The 20,848-nt window shown below is 32.9% G+C and overlaps 4 protein-coding genes across 4 annotated transcripts; 2 read left to right on the top strand and 2 right to left on the bottom strand.

Annotated features, from left to right (window-relative positions):
• Window positions 1–3,385: 3,385 nt before the first annotated feature.
• Window positions 3,386–7,736, top strand: LOC129910795 (putative serine protease K12H4.7). The gene is made up of 7 exons (XM_055988340.1): window positions 3,386–3,745; window positions 3,804–3,985; window positions 4,043–4,414; window positions 6,725–6,863; window positions 6,919–7,214; window positions 7,274–7,443; window positions 7,501–7,736. Exons 1-7 carry the CDS (start codon window positions 3,551–3,553, stop codon window positions 7,608–7,610), a joined length of 1,464 nt encoding a protein of 487 aa, XP_055844315.1. The 5' UTR covers window positions 3,386–3,550; the 3' UTR covers window positions 7,611–7,736.
• LOC129910796 (uncharacterized) lies at window positions 7,664–8,584 on the bottom strand. Its single transcript, XM_055988341.1, has 2 exons — window positions 8,204–8,584; window positions 7,664–8,142 (listed from the first exon to the last, which is right to left on the bottom strand). The coding sequence occupies exons 1-2, from the start codon at window positions 8,352–8,354 to the stop codon at window positions 7,883–7,885; spliced, it is 411 nt and encodes a 136-aa protein (XP_055844316.1). The 5' UTR covers window positions 8,355–8,584; the 3' UTR covers window positions 7,664–7,882.
• Window positions 8,585–11,505: 2,921 nt separating this feature from the next.
• On the bottom strand, window positions 11,506–16,088 carry LOC129909252 (transmembrane protein 209). The gene is made up of 9 exons (XM_055986309.1): window positions 15,954–16,088; window positions 15,594–15,898; window positions 15,433–15,537; window positions 15,160–15,373; window positions 14,954–15,105; window positions 14,778–14,902; window positions 12,188–12,419; window positions 12,028–12,125; window positions 11,506–11,967 (listed from the first exon to the last, which is right to left on the bottom strand). The coding sequence occupies exons 1-9, from the start codon at window positions 15,974–15,976 to the stop codon at window positions 11,611–11,613; spliced, it is 1,611 nt and encodes a 536-aa protein (XP_055842284.1). The 5' UTR covers window positions 15,977–16,088; the 3' UTR covers window positions 11,506–11,610.
• A 1,070-nt stretch (window positions 16,089–17,158) lies between these two features.
• LOC129909377 (uncharacterized) lies at window positions 17,159–20,740 on the top strand. Its single transcript, XM_055986462.1, has one exon. It carries the CDS (start codon window positions 17,159–17,161, stop codon window positions 20,738–20,740), a length of 3,582 nt encoding a protein of 1,193 aa, XP_055842437.1.
• The last annotated feature ends 108 nt before the right edge of the window (window positions 20,741–20,848 follow it).

Here is a 20,848-nt window from a genome sequence, read left to right on the forward strand (position 1 = left end):
GGATCCCATACAAGTTATCGATAACTTGTATGGGAATTTTAATGCCTATACCATACCTATTTCAAATGTTAAAAAACTTTAACCCTCTTGGGGCGCCATCTAGTGTCAAAATAAAAATCTGAAAAAATTTATGGGTCTTTTTTTTTGTATTTAGAAACAGTTTTTCCACTTAGGAACTTGATCTAAAAATAACGAACGCCCTAATGTACATATATTTTAAATTATTTATTTTAGCTCCCATACAAATTATCGAAAAATTTTAGCCGAGCTAAAATGAGTCCCATACAAATTATCGATAACTTGTATGGGAATTTTATCTTGGCTAAAATTTAGCGCGAGCAGCGTACCAGACCAGGCTTAAAGAAAAAGTGAAGTAATAAATTAAAAAAAAAAATAAAATGGTGATCACAATTATCTCTCACCTCCATTTTATCAAATCGCTGGCATTATTTAACTCTCTCTAACCGCCACAATTTGCGGGATGTGGCCAACCTTTGGAGTGCGAGAAATTGGACCACCAATTGAAATCATAGTTCATTTAATGTAATAATGGAATATTACGAATTAAATTCAATGAACTATACAAAATAAAAATAAAAAAAAGCAAAGCTTTCGGAAAACTGAATGATTATCAAAATTAGAAACACAATCTTAGCTATTCCTTTTATATGGCCAAAAGAAGAACTAAAATGTTTTATAATAAATGAGTAATTTTAATTAAACAGCCCTTCTTCAAATGTGTTATAACTTTGTTTTGCATTTGTTTATGAATTAAATTAAAATTAATTTTAATTAAGAATGAATGTAGCTTATAAATACCAATTTGGGTTTGGGTATAAAGAGAAAGCTTTTTGGTTTCACATTATTTTCTTGGCTCTTTTTTGTTCTATTGACTTTGGGAAATATTTTTCGACTTTACTTTCAAGATTTTATATTTTCAATCTGATATGAACACTGAGGAATCGGTTTTCTGTTACTCAATTTGTACATGAATTTAAAAAAAAACAAGAAACGGGTTTTTATTTTTTGAAACATCAAACGCTTTTCCAAAATATCGAGGCAAAAATAATCCCAACAACAATTTTAAGTGTCTGTGACCTTAAGAGTTCAATGTACCCACAGCCAAAACCCTATAGTTTATAAAGTTTAGCCTTGTACACTGCTCACGCTAAAACAAATATTTCTTTACAAATTTTATCTCTACGCACGTTTGCTGAAACCTTAGATAAATTTTCAAGTAGAAGGGATAAATTGATATGCAAACAACAGAGTGATGGCAAATTAATTCATTATACTGTATTCAATTTTCTCCATAATTAAGCAAGTAGTTTTTTGTTCCTTTGTTTAATCATTTATTTTCATTATTTTCTTCAAAATTCGTTTTTTTACACCATTCTGTATAAAAAATTTTATGTTTATATCAATTTAATTCTTATTTGGAAATACCTACTTCTTTTCATAATTGAATCATTTATTTTCAAAACATGATAAGTCCATGATTTCAAATTTTTCAGGAGAAGAAAAAAACGTTCTATTTTCTTTTGTTAAGTGTAGCAAAATGTATAAAAAATATATTTTGTAGAACTTTTACCTAGCTACAGAATATCGTTTGGTATTTACTTTTTGGACCGATAGTTCAAAAGATAAAAAATAAAAACGATTTTGGACTTATCATACTTTGAAAATAAACGAATGTGAAATTAATTTTAAAATGAATATACAATTTTTTTTAAAGCCTCAGTCTATCAAACAATTACATTTGGGAATAGAATATAATGTTTCAAGTAGTTATTTTACTTGAAAGACGCTTTCAACTTAAGATTTTGAGTCAGTAGTCAGCTTCTTTATGTGTAGACAATTACTCATAAAAAAGTTGCTCTTTATTTTCAAAAGATGATAAGTCCGGGACTTTTATCGTATTTTTACAGTAAAAATTTTTTTCGCTTAAGCCTGGTACGCTGCTCGCGCTAAATTTTAGCGAAGATAAATTTCCCATACAAGTTATCGATAATTTGTATGGGATCCATTTTAGCTCAGCTAAAATTTTTCGATAATTTGTATGGGAGCTAAAATTTAGCGCGAGCAGCGTACCAGGCTTTAGCTGTGAAATCGAATATGGACTGAGTAGATGCTTCATATTTTGAAGGCAAGTGTGGTTATCCTACAAGAACATATTCAGTTAAAAAAACGAATTTTGAAAAAAGTGGACTTATCATGTTTTGAAAATAAACGATTCAATTTATCTTTGAAACAGTTCTTTAAAATGTTGTTTTTTTAAATTCAAATAGCCTGTTATTTCTTTTACGCTTTCTTTCATTTTTTTGCAACAACAAATAACAAAAATGTCAAAAATTAAAATTTGTCCATGAAAGAAGGTGCTGAGTATAATATCGTGAACTAAATTCTGTCGAGTCTAAGTTGAATTACCTTAGTTTAAGCCTGGTACGCTGCTCGAGCTAAATTTTAGCTCAGATAAAATTCCTATACAAGTTATCGATAACTTGTATGGGATCCATTTTATCTCGGCTAAAAATTTTCGATAATTTGTATGGGAGCTAAAATTTAGCGCGAGCAGCGTACCAGGCTTTAAGCGGATATCACCTTAAGCCTGGTACGCTGCTCGCGCTAAAATTTAGCTGAGATAAAATACCCATACAAGTTATCGATAACTTGTATGGGATCCATTTTATCTCGGCTAAAAATTTTCGATAATTTGTATGGGAGCTAAAATTTAGCTCGAGCTGCGTACCAGGCTTTATTTTAAAGCCTGGTACGCAGCTCGCGCTAAATCTTATCTCCCATGCAAATTATCGAAAATTTTAGCAGAGCTAAAATAAGTCCCATACAAATTATCCATAACTTGTATGGGATTTTTATCTCAAGCCTGGTACGCTGCTCGCGCTAAATTTTAGCTGAGATAAAATTTTACATACAAGTTATCGATAATTTGTATGGGATCCATTTTATCTCGGCTAAAAATTTTCGATAATTTGTATGGGAGCTAAAATTTATCTCGAACAGCGTACCAGGCTTCAAGCCTGGTACTCTGCTCGCGCTAAATTTTAGCCGAGATAAAATTCCCATACAAGTTATCGATAATTTGTATGGGAATTTTAGCTCGGCTTAAATTTAGCTCGATCTGCGTACCAGGCCTTAAAAAAACTGAGCTATCATTAAGAATGTGAGCATTTTTATTTTGACAGTTTTGCATGATTTTAGAACTATTATTACTCTTATTATCGATAGTTTTATACGATAGTTTTATTGTATCCATAGTCTATCGATTTTCCAGCAACACTACAAATCCCACTTCTTTCCTCTGCTTGCTCTGTTTGTTTGTTTTTGTTTTGTGGTTAAAAAAATTATTTGTTGTCGTTTAGTTTAGTATAAAATAAATACTTTTTAACTGTACTGTATTTACTATATAAAATTGATAACACTTCTTGTTTTGTCAAGTGTAGTAGTACATAAAACTGCTTCTCGACTCGACACCCAGAATCAGTTAAAAGTTCACACTGCTTTAAGATAAGTCGCAAAGCAAAGTTTAAAGATGCGCTATTTTATTTTGCTAGTCTGTCTAGCTTTCGCGACTCGAATAACATTTGGGAAAAGATTATTTTCAAATGGATTTATAGGTGCTCCTAGTAAATTTACACTCGCCAGTCAATCACAAGAGCCACAATTGAAATGGTTTCAACAAATCCTTGATCATTCAAACCCAACAAAGTATCCTAAATGGAAACAGGTGAATAACATGATTTTAATCAATAAAATGCAATTTTATAGATGATTTCACATAACAGAGATACTATGTGTCCAATGAACACTACAAAACTGGGGGACCAATATTTTTAATGATTGGTGGCGAGGGAAAAGAAACCCCCAAATGGATGACGAGTGGAGCTTGGATTCACTATGCTGCCAAATTTAATGCTCTGTGTTTTTCATTGGAACATCGATTCTATGGAGCAAGTCAGCCAACTAAGTAGGTTCTATTAACTTCTTCATTTCTTTTGTAAGAATCATAAATCTCTTCCCTTAGAAACTTATCAACAGAAAATCTTCAATATCTTACATCTGAACAGGCTCTAGCTGATTTAGCTAATTTTGTACGTGAAATGAAAGTTAAATACGATTTGAAAGATTCCCAAAAATGGATTGCTTTCGGTGGATCTTATCCTGGATCGCTGGCTGCATGGGTACGTGAAAAGTATCCGGAACTAATTCATGGATCGATTAGTTCTAGTGGACCTTTATTGGCTGAGGTTGATTTTAAAGAATATTTTGAAGTGGTTCAGAATTCGTTGGCATCTTATTCGGATGCTTGTGTTATAGCAGTACGAAGGTCATTTGCCCAATTGGAGATTCTGTTGAGACACATGATTGGACAAAGAGAAATTAATGAGAAATTCCAGTAAGTAAAAAAATAACTTGTTCAATTTTTTATTTTCAATGCAATCAAACAGAATTTATAAGTGGAGCATAAAAACGCTCACTTAGATTCTTATGGGTACGTTGTGGAACAACAAAAGACTAGCAAGTTAGGAACTCACTAGTCCTAAACCTTAAAAACCTGGCTTATTATTTTGGCACAAAGTATAAAACATAAGAAATTTAGGTATTTTTCAACCAAGTACATCTTCCTTATTCTTGAACGATTGCCTGTCTGAGATACGGCGAATTCACATACCTACACATTTGACGGATTTGTTCGTAAGCCAAGAAAATTTAAAACAAATCCTGCATTTCCTTAAAATCTTAACTATATTTCAGTTTCTTTATTATTTCCTACTTTTTAGTTGCACACAAAAAATGAAAATATTCTGTTTCACATTACCTTGTGCTAAAACTTTAGAACTCTTAGCCATACGGTCTGTTTATCTTTATAAAATCTTTAAATTTTTATTTCTAAACGTTAGATATTTTATGTGGACAATTTTGTATCAGTTTTGCAAAGTTAAACTTAAACGGTCACTCTGTCGAATGTGTAACATTTTCCATAAAAAGTTTTACTATTTATTACAAGTTTTTGATTATAATCGGGTGTGACTGATGAATTATAGCATTTTCGTTTGGGAATTCTCAGAACTGTCCGGGACTGTCCGATCCGGAATGCCAAACGATCAGAGTTGGATACTTTTTTTTTTATTCTGAATACAGGGTTTCTTTGTATTTGTGAAACCTCAAATGCGAACGTGTGATGAAAGTTTTGTTTTTTTTTTTTTTTTAATATTTAGTTATCTATTTTTTTTTTTTCGTTTTCTTCACTTTATTTTAATATATGTAGTTTAAAGTTTGTGCATAGTTAAAAATCTTAAAATGAAATGAAACAACAAAGAATGACATTTCATTACTTTGACGTCTTAAGTGTGAACATGTGTGCGTGATTCTGGTTTTGATTCTGCCTCAAAATTCGGAATCGATTTTGTCTTCTTTTCAGAATTATAACTGTCATTGAGTGCCAAACGAACAGTTTCAGAATCGTTCGGAAGAATTCCAGACGGTCCCGGACGACCAAACGAAAACGCTATTAGTTTCTCATCGCCTCTAGGCACATAAGACCGTAATGTCATACAAAATCATTGTGTTATACGATGCGTAAAATGTTGAAGGAGGAATCCTTTCAATTATTGGTTGAATGGATTGTTTTAAATTGTTCAAGTTCAGGTGCATTTAGGTCTGGAAACCATTAGTGACTGTTAAAGAGCGAACGTTTTCTTTTAAAATGTATGGGTCGACAAAATACCTTGAAAAAATAGTACCGTCGACTGTGACTGGGCTTGGAAGAACCTATGGGTTACAGTAACTCTTGTTTGACAATTTGTTAACTAAGATCTACGTTTAAGTGTCAAAGTGGGCAAAATTCGGCCGCTGAAACTCTTTTTGTGTGGAAATTATAGACTCCATTGCATGTTAGTGGTCCACAATGCAAATTCGACTTTGATCATGCCAATTGTTAATTTTCATTAAATGTAAATATGTATTATTCTTTAAACAAAACCAAAAGATAGTTTTAAGTATTCCTGAAAAGAAAAAAAAAAAACATTTAATTTTTGGCCCAATTTATTAGTTACCCTACATGTGGCAAGCATCGCGTGTTAAGCAAGTTTAGTTAAATTATTTTGGTCTAAATAATTCCTTCATTTTGGTTAGTAAAAATTGTAATTTTTCGAAAATTTAATGCTTTTTGATATGAAAATCTTCTTCCGAACGACTATCAAATCAAAATAAAACGCGTCCTTTGATTAAAACTGCAAGAAAGCTTAAAAAGTCAGTTAATTACGTAAGAATGGTATAAAGCCTATTCTGAATGAAAACTCCTGGGCAAATGTGTGCGAAAAGGGCTTCCAATCAAAAAGCTGGAGAAAATTGTGCTCCATTTTGACAAGATATTCTAGAAATTTTTTGATTGGGAACCCATTTCCCCGGGTTGACTGAGAAAAAGGTAGTAAATTTTAAATAAACTTGTAAGAACTGTAAAATTCTTAGTAAACAAAATAAAATTTAATAAAAGTGCTCAAAAAAGCTGGCAAAATTTATCGTACAATATGCCAATGCTGCTCTTACAGAAAGTATCTTTACCACTTCTAAAGTTACAAGAGTTCTAAAACACTTTTAATTCACAAATCCGTCGACTCTCATAGTATCCATCCAACCATTGCGTTTCTCAATTTTGGTTTAGTTTCTTTTTTTAATTAACAATTTTATTCGCCTTTTTTATCAGACTATGCGATCCAATTGAAAAATCCATAGAAAATAAATTAGACATTTCCAATCTTTTTGAAAACATTGCTGGAAACTTTGCTGGTGTTGTTCAATACAACAAAGATAATTCTCCACACGCTGGCAAAACAATAGACGATGTAAGTAAAACATTTTTTTAAGAATACCAACATTTTATTTGGAAAAGCCTTTAAGGTCTGCGATGTAATGGTAAACGAAACTTTAGGCACTCCCGTGCAAAGGCTAGCAGAAGTCAATCGAATGCTATTGAAGGACAGTGGCGAAAAATGTTTGGATTACAAGTATGATAAAATGATTGTCGAAATGCAAAATACTACTTGGGATGAAGATAAAGCTATGCGTCAATGGACATATCAAACCTGTAACGAGTTTGGATTTTATCAAACATCCACCCAAAAAGATAGTCTCTTTACTGATCGTTTCCCTGTGGACTTTTTCATCAGACAATGCATGGATATTTTTTCGGAAAAGTAAGAAAAAAAAAAATACAAAAAAATATAATAAGTATATTGAATTGTCGCTTATTTAGAATGGATTCTCAGTATCTAAAAGCTGTTGTTGGAAGAACAAATACATTTTACGGAGCATTGAATCCAAACACAACAAATGTTCTCTATGTACATGGATCAATTGACCCATGGCATGCACTTGGATTGATTACATCTTCTAACCCAAATACTCCAACGTTATACATAGAAGGTAAGTGTAAGAAATAACTGTGTTTGTTTTTAAAATTTTCATTTATCTAATTTTAAGGAACTGCCCACTGTGCGAATATGTATGAGCCTAGCGCAAATGATCTACCATCATTGGTGGCAGCCCGCAAAAAGATTCAAAATTATATTGAAAACATTCTGAGTTCTTAAGTCAGGGCAACTAGTTCCTGGAAGAGAAATTTAATACTTGTGAACATCACAGCTTTTAAATTTGAATAAATAAAAACATTTATTTTTTTTAGTAAATTTAGTAAATACAACAAATTTTTTTATTTTGTTTTTGTTCATCAAGCGAGTCTCATTCCACTAGTCCAGTGGTAACTTGATACAAACAAAATTCATGCGGATACAAAATTCAGCGGCCAGATGAGCATTTTAATTATTATCAATAAATAAATAAATGCAAATTATAAACAACAACTTTAATTCTTTCGTGCTTCTTCGAGTTTTTCATTGAATGTCTTCCAATTAGACTGAACTGCTGGATTATTGATGATGTGCTTCCTACACATTCCCCATGCCCACAAAGTTATTTTCCAAATCAAATCCCAAACCACAACTGTAACTTTGAAAAAATATTTTTCCAATTCTTGTTTGGATGGTAGTTCGGATTGTTTTGTGGAATAGGCTTTGTAAGCTATTAAATTTGGTGACTTCAAAATCGATGTTGAATCTAAGAAACCTTCAAGAAAGCATATTCGTTTCATGTCATGAATCATCATGAAGTAAAATAAAATATTTACCATTTGGTTGTCTTCCAATAAATGTAGTTGTTGACTGTGTGTTCATTCGTGCAACAGATTGCATGAAGACCGACTGCGACTGACAAGAAGCATATCGTATATTAACATTGGCAAATTTAGCCAATGTAGGAGCAATGCGAGTTCTCAACATTTTTCTTTTTTCGAATTACGATACGACAAAACAAAATTTATTTGTATTAAAAAGTATTATGCGATGACTTCACTTGGTTTGCTTTTGTTTTTTTTAATTATTTTTTTTTTACTTGACCGGCAATCAACTCAAGTTGATGGTAATTTTGTCTATGAGACGTTGTTCGTTGGGGCGAGATGGCGAATATCAATTTTATTTAATTTTTCATACATACTATTGCGTCATAATAATTTTTGTTTTTTTATTTAAATATGAAAAAGCTTTGTGAAATACCAAAAAGACTTTTGAAAGTTGGAGAGCTTTAGCGTTTCTAAAGCTTTTACGTTAAACAGTATAGTTTAAAAGTCAAATTTTAATTTTTTTTAGGAAAATTTCCAAAAGTAATAAAATGAATGACTCATTGCATGATGAAATTTGACTATTATTAACTTGAAAGTGAAAAATAGTTTGAAAATATTGCATTAGTAATTAAAAAAATTTGCATTAAAAAAATAATATTGAAAATAAAATTTTAATACAAACGGAAATTTTCGCATTAAAAATTTCAATGGAAACAAAATGTTTGGTCGTTTGTAGGTACCTAATAAAAATGAGCTTATGCTCTTATCGCATTTTTCAGTACATTTTCTTGATATCCATCTCATTTCCTCAGCTAAAATATGTTTCACTCAAGTGATGAAACCGCCCATTCTCATTTAAAATTGTTTGCATTACAAAATAGTGCATATTAAAGATTAAAAAAAAAAAAATCATTTCAATTCACATGTAAAATTTTTCACTTTTTTTATTTTTTAATGTGATCTAAACGCTTCCAAAAATCTTATAATTTTAATGGTTCATCAATAAATTGATAAAAATAGATTCATACAAGGTATACCTACAATTACAATTAAAATAAAAAATAAGTTTGGGTTGTACGAAGAGTTCAAAGTGCTCAATTTTCCAAATGTAAATTAGCAAATGCATCGTTCTTCAAAGAGGAAAACAACTTGTTAAATTAATTTTTTGTTAAAAAAAAAAATTAAAATGATTGTTTTCGAAAAAAAAAATTATTATTTTTTTTTTAATCCGAAAATTTTGTGCTGTTTTAACTTTTAAAACTATTATAAAAGTTTTTTTCACTTATGGGAAAAGTTGCTTAGAACTATAAAGTTTTTCATGTAAAAATTCATTAAAAAATATTTTTAATTTATTTTACAAGAAAGAGAAAATAATTTTTAAATAATAAATAATTTTTTTATAAAAAAAACTAAGAAGAAAAAAATTAGTATGCAATTAAAAAGCAAATATTTATAGATACATTAAAATAAAACTTCAAAAAGATTCATTTGTCCGTTTTCGGAAAGTTGATTTAAAAAAAAAAACAAATAATTTCTTGTAAATTTTTCCGTTTTTTTAAATTTTAATATTTTTTTTTTTTGTTGAAATCGGTTGCCTTTTACAAAAATGTCAGAAATCCAGGAAATGGCTTAATGGCAAGTAACGTTGATAATGGTTCAAAAAATATTTCTTTCAAACAATAGGACTGACCTTAAACATATAGTATTTTTTTAATCAAAATCATTTTTAAAATAAAACAAGTTTTTCCATTTTGATGGAATACCCTCTAATCATGCAAAACCTTTAACTACCAATCTTGGAAAATTTTTTTAGCACTTTATATCACTGTAATGTAATTTCACGAATCTTGATAAACTTGCCAAATAGTATCTACAATCGCAAATAAAAATTCGATGACCATGAACTTATCGTTTGGGAGGCAATCAGAAATAAATAAAATGCACGACTGGGGTCGCACGTACTTGCTCTTGCAGTTTAAAACACTTTTATGTTAGTTTACTTTTAAGAGCTGCCTCTATATACATTTTAAGGAAATTTTGTTGATGTTGGGGAAGAGCCGACATTTAGGGCAAAATTTTGTTAAATGAAAAAATAAATATTTTTTTATTTGACTTTTTTTGAAAAAAAAAAAAAAAAAAATAAAAATGCTGTTTTATTGCAATTGCTTTGAATATTATGTCCGCAAAGTTTAATCAAAATCGTTAGAGCCGTTTTCGAGTTATTTGGTACAATTTCAAAAATGTGTATGGAAGGTACACTTTTTTGACTTTTTTGAGAAAAATTAAAAATGCAGGTTTATTGCAGTTGCTTCGAATACTACGTCTGCAAAGTTTAAATTTTTGTTAACTTTTTTTATTTTGTTCCCCTTGTGATGAACCGTTTGTCATAAATAGAATTGCTAAAAAACGTACCATAGTTCATATCATTCGGGCCGAATTCATAAACGCATCTCTGCTTGTACATTGTATGGAAAGAAAACACTACCTTACCTACAAAGCATGACGTTTGCTCCTGAAATATTTTGCTCTACTTACCACAGAGAAAAATTCGGAATTTCGCTCATCTGTCAGTACCAAAAGAACAAAAGAAAATAGAAAAAAAATATCTCCTAAACTGGGTGAAGATCAAAACAAACCAAATTTTTCAAGGACGCGCGCAATTTTAAAGAACTGTTGTTTGTAAAAAAAACTCATACAAATCGATTTCAAGTGTTTTTTTGGTAATAACGTTCTACTATAACGTAATTTAGTGTCTAAAAATCGAAAAAATTACGGAATTTAAAATATATTTCTGTGCTGTATTTTTTGCTTTTTTGTTTTGTTGGTTTGTTTTTGCTGGTTTGTTTTGATTTTCGCCGAGTTTAAAACGTCAAAATGGTAACTGTAAATAGAAAGAGAAGACAAGGACAAATGTTCGAACTTCCCTATTGGCTCTTTGAAGCGAGCCCTTGTCCGTGCTGTTGATAACTTTGCTATAAATGAGGTCTGTATTACGATTGAAGATTGGCCAGTGTGCCTCAAGAGTGAGAAATAAAATATAAGTCATTAAAAAAAAAGTTACGCATACGCTAACAGTGACTTTTAAAGCGAAATAATTATAAACATAATTTTATTATTATGGAAATCAAATGGTATTTCTATTGTGAAATAAATGCAGGAGTAAAACACAAATCTATTCGTACCAATTTTGCTTTCAAATGATTTATGTAATATTATTTCGTTTGTAATGTTTTTTTTTTGTATGAACTATCGAACACTGCATTTTAAAACAATTAATTTCAAAACAATGGTGTATAAAAAAAACACAATAATAATTTCTAATTTATTTTTATTTGAAAAACAAAAAAATTTATAAATTACTAAAAACCTAAGACTTATCTATCAATAAATGTGTAATAGTCGTCCTCTCATTCCATTCAGTCTTCAATGACACACATAATATTAATGCCACTCTTTCCCAAATTCACACCTTCCAATAGACCTTCATGATTCTGCTTTATATAGATCAAAAATTGTATAATAACATAGAATAAATTATTCCGATCGTAAACACAATTATGGATCTCCTTGTCACTGATGAAATTAAATTTTGGATTCAATAGATTCGTGCAGAGAATTGCACATCGTGATTTGTTTGTTACATTAGCAACAGTCTCCTTGACGGTCTTTTTGTCACCGATGATGACATAACGATTGAAAAACGAACGTCCCCCAGGTTGGGGCAATGGCATCAATTGACTATCTAGATATGTGCAAAACAAATGGAAGAGAATCTGGCAAGAGAAATAGATAAAGTAAAAGTTTAAATATTGGGATTGAGTTTAAGGGCTTACAGCTGCATCAGTGGGTAAATGCTCATCCCATCGTTGTCCTTGGTGGGATGATCCACAGTTCCAGCGGTAATCTGCCACACATGTACCTTTAGCGAGATCTGAAATGGAAAAAGAAAAATGTTAAGAACACTTCCAGAGTTTCTTCAAGATGAACTCAAACCTTTGATTCTTTGTACCACATACTCCTGATTAGTGGATATTTCCAAAAAGGGAACAATCAGTGGCAGCATTGGAACATAGTGAGTAACAAATTGTTGATTGTCAACGGTTTTCTTTAGACGTTCCAAACCAACACAACCAATTTGCATGTCAGAGAATCCACGCATCTTAAAGGCGCTGTCGATTTTCTTGATTTCACCCTCAAGACGTTGCAGAATTGTAATTGACATCCACTACAAGTATTATTTATTGAATATCTTATTTCTAATTTAATTTGTACATTGTGTTAATGAGAATAGTTTGTATCATTTTAAATTAAAATTGAAATAATGCCACATTTAAAGATTTTATTGTATCGATTTTATAAGTATTAAAATCAAAAAGCCATGATTTAATAGTTTTTAAGAAAGTGTAGTTCGAAAAGTGGTACAGAGTTAGCATTTCTCATGTTGTAAACATTGCCTTCCAAATAACCACTCTTCATAAAAAATATTTTCAAAATCCTTAAAATAAAACAAGTGTCTTATATGTAGAATGCCTGTTTATCTGAACAAATCTACAGAGTGAGCTAGGCGGGCAGCTTTGCATATTTTTGTCAAGACACATTTTTGAAGTACTATTAATTATTGGATTTTTTTTCAAGTATGCGCCCTTCAACAGTTGATACCATATTGTAACTTCGAGTGGCAGATGTCATAGTAAACTTTTTTAAAGTGGAAAGTAAGCAATGGGCGCATTCACAAATGTAGTGAATACATAGTCACGTTCTGATGGGAAGGGTATAGCCCGACTTAGGACAACACGACTTTGTACACCCCAACGACAGCCCGATTCAACCCATAGCCCGACTCAAGATAACCCGACTCATCGCAACTCGACTCAGGTCGAGTTCTTACTTGAGTCGAGTGCGATGAATCGGGCTATCTTGAGTCGGGCTATGGGTTGAATCGGGCTGTCGTGAGTCGGGGTGTACAAAGTCGTGTTGTCCTGAGTCGGGCTCTGCTTCTACTGTTCTGATTGGCTGAACACAACTAAAAAATTAGTTAAAATTTCCCCTCCGATGCACGTAGTGTAAAAATTTCGACTTTAAAGTTAGTTAACATTTCTCAGTCAGCTTTTTGATGGAAACAATTGTAATTATAATTTAATTTTTTTGTGGAATTGATGAAAAAAGCATTCAAAATGAAATAATTGTGCAGTATTTAAATATAAATTATAAAATTGAAAAATTATGAAAGGAAAAAAAGCTATTTAAAACACTCAAAACACAAATTTTTTTTATTTCATATGTTTTCAATTATCAAATATGACAGTTCACGTTTAACTAGCTTTGAAGTACAAATTCGCATTCCAAAAGCTAGTTGAAATTCGACCACTACATTCGTGAATGCGCCCAGTATTTTTTTAACCGATAAAAGCATCTTTCGGTTGAAAGAAGATATTGCTTAAGATACATAAGATATATAAAGGTCAATTTTAACGACTAGATACTTAAAATCTTTCACTATTTCAATATTGAAGCAAGTACTGCAGCAGGTTACTTCGGAATCAAATTGAACGTGATATTAATTCCTATTGAAGAGTTTGAAACTAGAACAAGATGTAGAATGAAAAACTACTTTAATGTCATTTTGTCCATTTAGATCAGTGCTGAAAAACATGAGTTTGGTTTTGTTACTGACTACAAGTTTACTGTCCACAAACCAAAGCCTTAATAAATGTACATCCTGGTTCATATCTGAAACCAAATTTAATTGACTTAGGCCCCTATAACGGTTGCCAAATATCAACACGATATTTTATATTTGTCAACATAATTAATAAATCGGTATTACGGTGATCGGCTATCAAAATCTTTGGTAAACCGTGTCCTTGTTATAAATTTGAGATCTATTGTAAATAGTTCTTTTGATAAACTCGGTTTTATGGATGTCAAAACCGAGGCCAACAACAACGAAATAAATTAATGTGAAATGAAACATCAAAGAAAAAATTGCGTTAACTTTCCCTAAACATTTTAGATCAAAGACGGAATTTATAGAGATCAAGAAAAGAATGGGTCCAAGGACTGACCCTTGTGGTACACCAATAAGCATTGCAAGGTTATCTATAGGCGTTTTTCTTAAACTTTCAAACAAAAAATTGTATTTCTTTTTTACTACCTCTTCAGAGCTTCAAATTTGTTTTTCTTTTTTATTCTGAACGTGTTCTGAGCTTGTTCAGAGCGCGATACATGGACTCAGAATAAAATAACTGAGCAGACCGAGTTGAGTTGTGAACACAAGCATTTGAAAGTTGAAATTGAAAAAAAATCTCAAACAATTAAAATAATGGCGTAAGAGTGCAGTAGGCAGTCTAGTTTTTTTATTTTAATTTAAGTTTTAAATCGTATTTCTTGTTTCTGTAGAAGAAAATGACAAGTAAATAGAGAAATGTTCAGGTGTGTTTAAAAAATTATTCTGAGCTCTCAGAACAATTTTTGCTCAGAGGCTGTTCAGAGCGTGCTCAGAATGTTCAGACTCTGTTCAGAGCTTTCTTCAGAGCTAAAAAAGAAAACCGCCTTATGTTAGCGAAGCTTTATTGCGACTTACCCTTCTTAAATTGGCGACATATTGTGAAAGTTTCTCGGAAGAAATCTTCTTAATGAGATCCGAGTTGCCATCCATATCACTGACACCTTCCTCTTTGTTTGACTGTTTGTTTTGAGATGATGGAGCTGTGAAGAAAAGGTTTTTATCAACTTTCTCACCAGAAAGATTTAACTCACTATTTGATGGTGCTAATTGGTAGAGTGATGTTTTAAGAAGATTAGCTGCTGTATTGCAATAATTCCAGAAAGAATTCATTGATCCTGGATTGAAAGAACTGCTTACTTCATGTGGTTCGGCAACTCCAAATTCTTTAAGTTTGGAAACTTCCCTGTAAAATTAGATTCTAATAAAACCTACAAAACATAAGTTATTCCGTTTTTACCTTAGATAATGCTGAAGACCTTTTTCGTCTGTAATAATCTCATCGCGAGCATATTTGGTGTAGGGAGAGACAAAAGAAGCATTGCTGCTCATTGTACTAGCATTTAGGGAGGAGTTATTTTGCATAGAAGTGTTCCACGAGACATTTTGTCCAGGACTTAGACTTGTTCGCGGTGGAGTTGTGCGACTATAACTCCAATTTGGAGAACGGGCAGCTGAAAACAAGGATTCTACATAAAAAGTGATCAAAAAGAAGACCTGAAAATTAACATACAATCATTAAAAGATGAATGCCAGCTAAGAATTGTTGAGTTTAGTGGAGCCGAAGTGGTGTCTGGTTTAGTTAGTTTGACTTTTGATGCAGTTACAAAAGAGGTATCTGCAAAATTTAACATAATAGAAATCAAAGGCTTTATAATATTCAATTATTCTTACCATTGTCATCAAATCCAAGTAGATTCTTCTGTTCTTTTGTGCCTTGAACAGATTCCTTACTCAAAACGTAGTACAAATATTTTGAGAAATTACACAAAACCGACACAGCCAAGATACCAGCTGCAGTGTATTCAACGTAATACCATTTGGATACTGCATAGGGACATTTGTTGGCAATATCAAATAGTAGTATAGCTAAAAGTAGGATGTTAATTGATCCCCAAATGAGATATTCTTTAGCATGTTTCGCTTCCATTTGGAGATCGAGGCTTTTTATGACGATTTGATTGCGCTGTGAGGGGGAACTATGGAGAAATTACGTTTAAACAATGAGACTTTTTTATTTATTATTTTATTTACCATAGTTTTTGTGAACAATTCATTATTGTGCTGATATTTTTAAAAATTTTAAAAATATAGAAAATAAGAAATTTTAGAGCATTTTGCAATAGCTTGCCGCCTTTTGAGATGTTCTTTTTTTTTTGACAGAAATGTGAGTTTATGTAGTGCTGCCAAAACGAATTTGTTATTTGACGGCTAAAAGCAGAGATACCCAAAAGAGATGAGAAACTTCTGACGTCATACGGGTTTGCCTACAAGCTGCTTTAGACATTTTTGGATAAGTATGCGTGAAAAAATATACATTTTTGGCTAAGTATGCGTGAAAAATCGTACATTTTTGCTTAGGTGTGCGTAAAAACACCGTGGCTACACTATGTGTGTTTTTCACAGTTATTCACGAATACAAAAGAGATTACAACAACACGAAATAAACAAATGGGTTTTGGGGGGTAAAACGTACGAAAGTTTCCCATCTCCTTTTGGTATCTCTGGCTAAAAGCTAAGAATGCGTTTCTGGTTGCAACAAATATTCGTTGTTTTTTCCAACGATTCATTCGTTATTTTTTTTTTTTAAACTCCGTTTTCATGAGTGAAAAATAGCTTTGTTATAAAACAGCCAAACATTAAACTGACAAAGAATGAGCAAGCTAATTAGTTTTAGTAGGCTTGATGCAACTATATAAAATCATTGAAGAGCACCTACAACGTTAAAAACATTGGTAAATAATAATAACTATGCACTCGGGATTTTTATGCAATATGTGGTGTGTCAAAAAAACCAACTTAGCAACACACACCCTATAAAATCCAACTCATCTGTTCAACTCATCGGTCTGGCTACTGCCTAACCGAACAGAACCATTTTCTATTTGAACGAACTTTGTTAAAGAAAAAGATAGATAGATGTATCTTTGAGTTTCTCTTTTTATGCGTCTTTTATGCATTTTTGGCGCCGAGACATGAGGAAAAAAGATTGAACGCGATTTAAAATATACATTTGGAAATAAAAAAGTAGAAGTCTGTAAAAAAAACTGTAATTTTAAACCACGACAACCACGACGACGATTCTTTGTAAAAACGCTTTGTTAAAAAGAAAAAGAAAGTTATTGAGTTAAAATAAAAGCAAAGTTAGTTAAAAATCGGTTTTTTTTTATCTTTTATCTAAGGGTCACATAAAAGTAGTGACATTTTTTAAAATTACATATTATATCACGTAATTCAATATGCTGGTGACACGATCTCCTGAAAACAAAGGTGCAGACGGCCAGCAGAATGAACCAGCAATCCAGCAGGCGCAACCGCAACCGCAGCGAAGACGAGCCACAAGTAAGGTATGCGAGGAGCCGTACAACGAGGAAATGATTCTTTGCGAAGGGGTATGTAGAAAATGGTTCCATTTTATATGTGTAGGTATAAGTAGTGTTCAGGCTGATGAGTTGGATAGGTGGGTTTGCGATGATTGTAAGGAAGGGTATAGAAAAAGAGTAGAAATTCTCTGCAGGGAAGTAATTGCGTTGAATGAAGTAGCGCAAAAAACCATCGACTTAAAGAAGAGAGGAACGGTGATCCGGTCAGCGATAGAAAAGTTTAATAATGCCAAACAAAAGTACATCACTCTAACTGGGAGTTTTATCGACCAAAATGGAGATCCATTGCCAAATCCAAGGTTAGAGCAGGTTCGGGAAATGGTTACTGAAGAGGATAACGAGTCAGAGGGACGGTCAACATCTTCAAAAAACTCATCCATGTCAACTGCTACGAAAGTCAAGATGCGATTGCTGGAGAGGCAACGAAAGGTACTGAAGGAGCAGCGTCTAAACCTGCAACTAGAGCACGATGTCCTCAAACAACAACAAGATCTAATCGACCAAGCATCTGTCTGCGATCTTGACTCCGAAGATGAAGAAAATGACCAGGACAATAACATCAAACTGAATCCTCAAGCGCGTGAATTCAATCCTATCAAGATACCTAATCAGTTCAATCTAGGCACATATGAACCAACTATCAGCGGTGAATATAAACCACCATTCGATCAGAGGCAAATTGCGGCTCGAAAAATCTACAGAGCACTTCCAACATTCACAGGCGAGTTAGAAGAATGGCCCGTGTTTAAACGAATGTTTGAACAATCGACAAAAGAATGCGGCTATTCTAACGAAGAAAACTTAATGCGCCTGCAACAATCACTCAAAGGCAGAGCTAGAAACGAGGTGGCAAGTCAACTATGCGAACCATCATGCATACCAGACATTATGGAATCTCTTATGCTGGCATTTGGACAGCCAACAGTAATTCTTAACGCCCAGATTGATAGGATGAGTAAATTTCCACCTGTGAGAGCAGACAAGCTAGAATCAATAATTCAATTTTCAACAGCAGTCACTAACATGAATGCAATTATGAAGGCATCGTCATTAGAAAGTCAGTATGATAATCCTTTATTGTTAAAAGAACTGTTAAAGAAATTGAATAATGATATGAAAATGAAATGGGCTTCATATGCTTACGAAAATAACGTCTCAGGGGTTTTAGCATTCGGGTCTTGGTTGAAAATAGAAGCAAAAAAGGTTTATTCCATACTACCATCGTTCGAGAGGGTCGAAAAGCAGCCATCTAAAAAAGAAACTAGAATTAATGTTCACGTTATAAATGATTCATTCCTTAAATGTATAGTTTGTTCAAACAAATGTAAATCAGTAGAATCTTGTGCAGTTTTTAAAGGTTTACCTTCATCTGATAGGTGGGAAAAGGTCAAAGAACTTAAGCTATGCCGACAATGTTTAACCGCCCATAGGATGAAATATCCATTCAATTGTAAGAAGGCGGTTAAATGTAATGTAGCCGGTTGTAGTCGTAAACACCATCCACTTATGCATTTAGAAGTTAACTCGCAAATTAATCTACCTGTAGTAGAATCTATACAGAACAGCCATACGAGATTGGGAGATGAATTTCAGTTCCAGTATTTACCTGTAATATTACACCACGGAAACAAAAATCAACAAGTGATGGCGTTTTTGGATGGTGGTTCTAGTGGAACTCGTATCGAAGAAGATGTGGCTGAGCAGTTGGGATTAACAGGCCCAAAGGTAATTCTAAATTTAAAGTGGACAGCCAATGTGACGCGTCAAGAAGAATCAACTAAGGTTTCCGTATCTATCTCCGGTGTATATGAAGGCGCTAAGAAATATGTAATTCCCGAAGCACATACGATTAGAGAACTCAACTTACCAAAACAAACCTTGTCTTATGAAGAGCTGGCGAATAAATATAATCATTTACGAGGCCTTCCAGTTTGTTCATACAAATCAACACAACCTAAGATAATGATTGGGATCAGTGATTGGCACTTAGCAGTTCCCATAAAAGCACGATTGGCCGGAGATAAAGATCCTGTCGCGACTAAGTGTAAATTAGGTTGGTCAGTATTTGGGTCAAAGCGAATATCTGATTACGAAAGTGTGAACTACCACGTCGAAGAACATCGCGAACCTGATGATGAAGATTTACATGAAAGTATGAAAAAGTATTTCTCCATCGAGACTCTCGGGGTCAGAGTGCCCAAAGATGATTTATCGTCCAAAGAAGATCGCCGGGCCACATCCGTCATGCAAAAAACGACTAAGCTTGTAGGACAAAAATATGAAACAGGTTTGTTATGGCGTTGTGATGATGTTGACTTACCCGATAGTTATCCAATGGCTAAATTCAGATTAAAAACACTCAATCGACGTTTCGAGAAAAATCAACAGCTAAAACTTGAGATGCAGAACCAAATAGATTCCTACTTAAATAAAGGCTACATTCGGAAAATGGAACAAAGCGAACTAAAAAACCAATACAAACGTATATGGTATCTTCCTCTTTTTCCCGTATTAAGCCCAAATAAGCCGGGAAGATTGAGAGTTGTTTGGGATGCGGCCGCAAAGGTTAATGGTTCTTCTTTAAATTCATTCCTTCTGAAAGGACCCGATCAGCTGTCATCATTACTTGGTATTCTCTTTCGATTCAGGGAAAATTCCATTGCTATATGTGGTGATATTTCCGAAATGTTCCACCAAATCAAATTAATTGAAAAAGATCAACAGGCCTGTCGTTTTTTATGGAACGATCGAGAAGATGAGGAGCCAAGCGTATATGTAACTCAAGTAATGACCTTTGGAGCAACTTGCTCGCCAAGTAGTGCTCAATATGTGAAAAATCTGAACGCTAAAAAGTTTGAAAGTGATTATCCTAGAGCAGTCAAGGCAATTGTAGACAACCACTACGTCGACGACTTGCTCGACAGTGTCGCCACAATAGAAGAAGCAATCACATTAGCTAAACAGATTAAGAAAATTCACTCGGCTGGAGGGTTTCATATACATAAGTGGAAATCAAATTCTCGTGAAGTGTTGTTGGCACTAGAAAGTTCACATGAAGAGATGACTGAGCTCGTCAATCTTAATAAAGAAGCAGAACAACATACTGAAAAGGTTTTGGGTATGTGGTGGGACACACAATCAGATTCATTCACATTTTCACTGAAACTCAACAAAGGTAGCAAAAGTGTTTTGAATGGCCAACATAAACCAACCAAACGTGAAGTTTTGAGAATTTTGATGTCGATTTTTGATCCCTTAGGGTTAATTAATCACTTTACAAGTTATTTGAAAGTTTTGTTACAACAAATATGGTGCTCCAAAGTAGATTGGGACGATGAGATTGCAGATGAGCAACACGACCAATGGCTAAAGTGGCTTCAACAACTTCATGAAGTGGAAACCATCCATATTCCCAGATGTTACACAACAAAACCATAGATATGGGATGAAGAGAACATACAAATGCATATATTCGTTGATAGTCTAAGAGCCGGGAGCAGATTTTTTGCGTGAGAGGTAACCGATTCATATTAATATTAGAATAAG

This window comes from Episyrphus balteatus, chromosome 2 (assembly GCF_945859705.1).
Source record: "Episyrphus balteatus chromosome 2, idEpiBalt1.1, whole genome shotgun sequence".
In the NCBI taxonomy this organism is placed as follows: Eukaryota; Metazoa; Arthropoda; class Insecta; order Diptera; family Syrphidae; genus Episyrphus; species Episyrphus balteatus.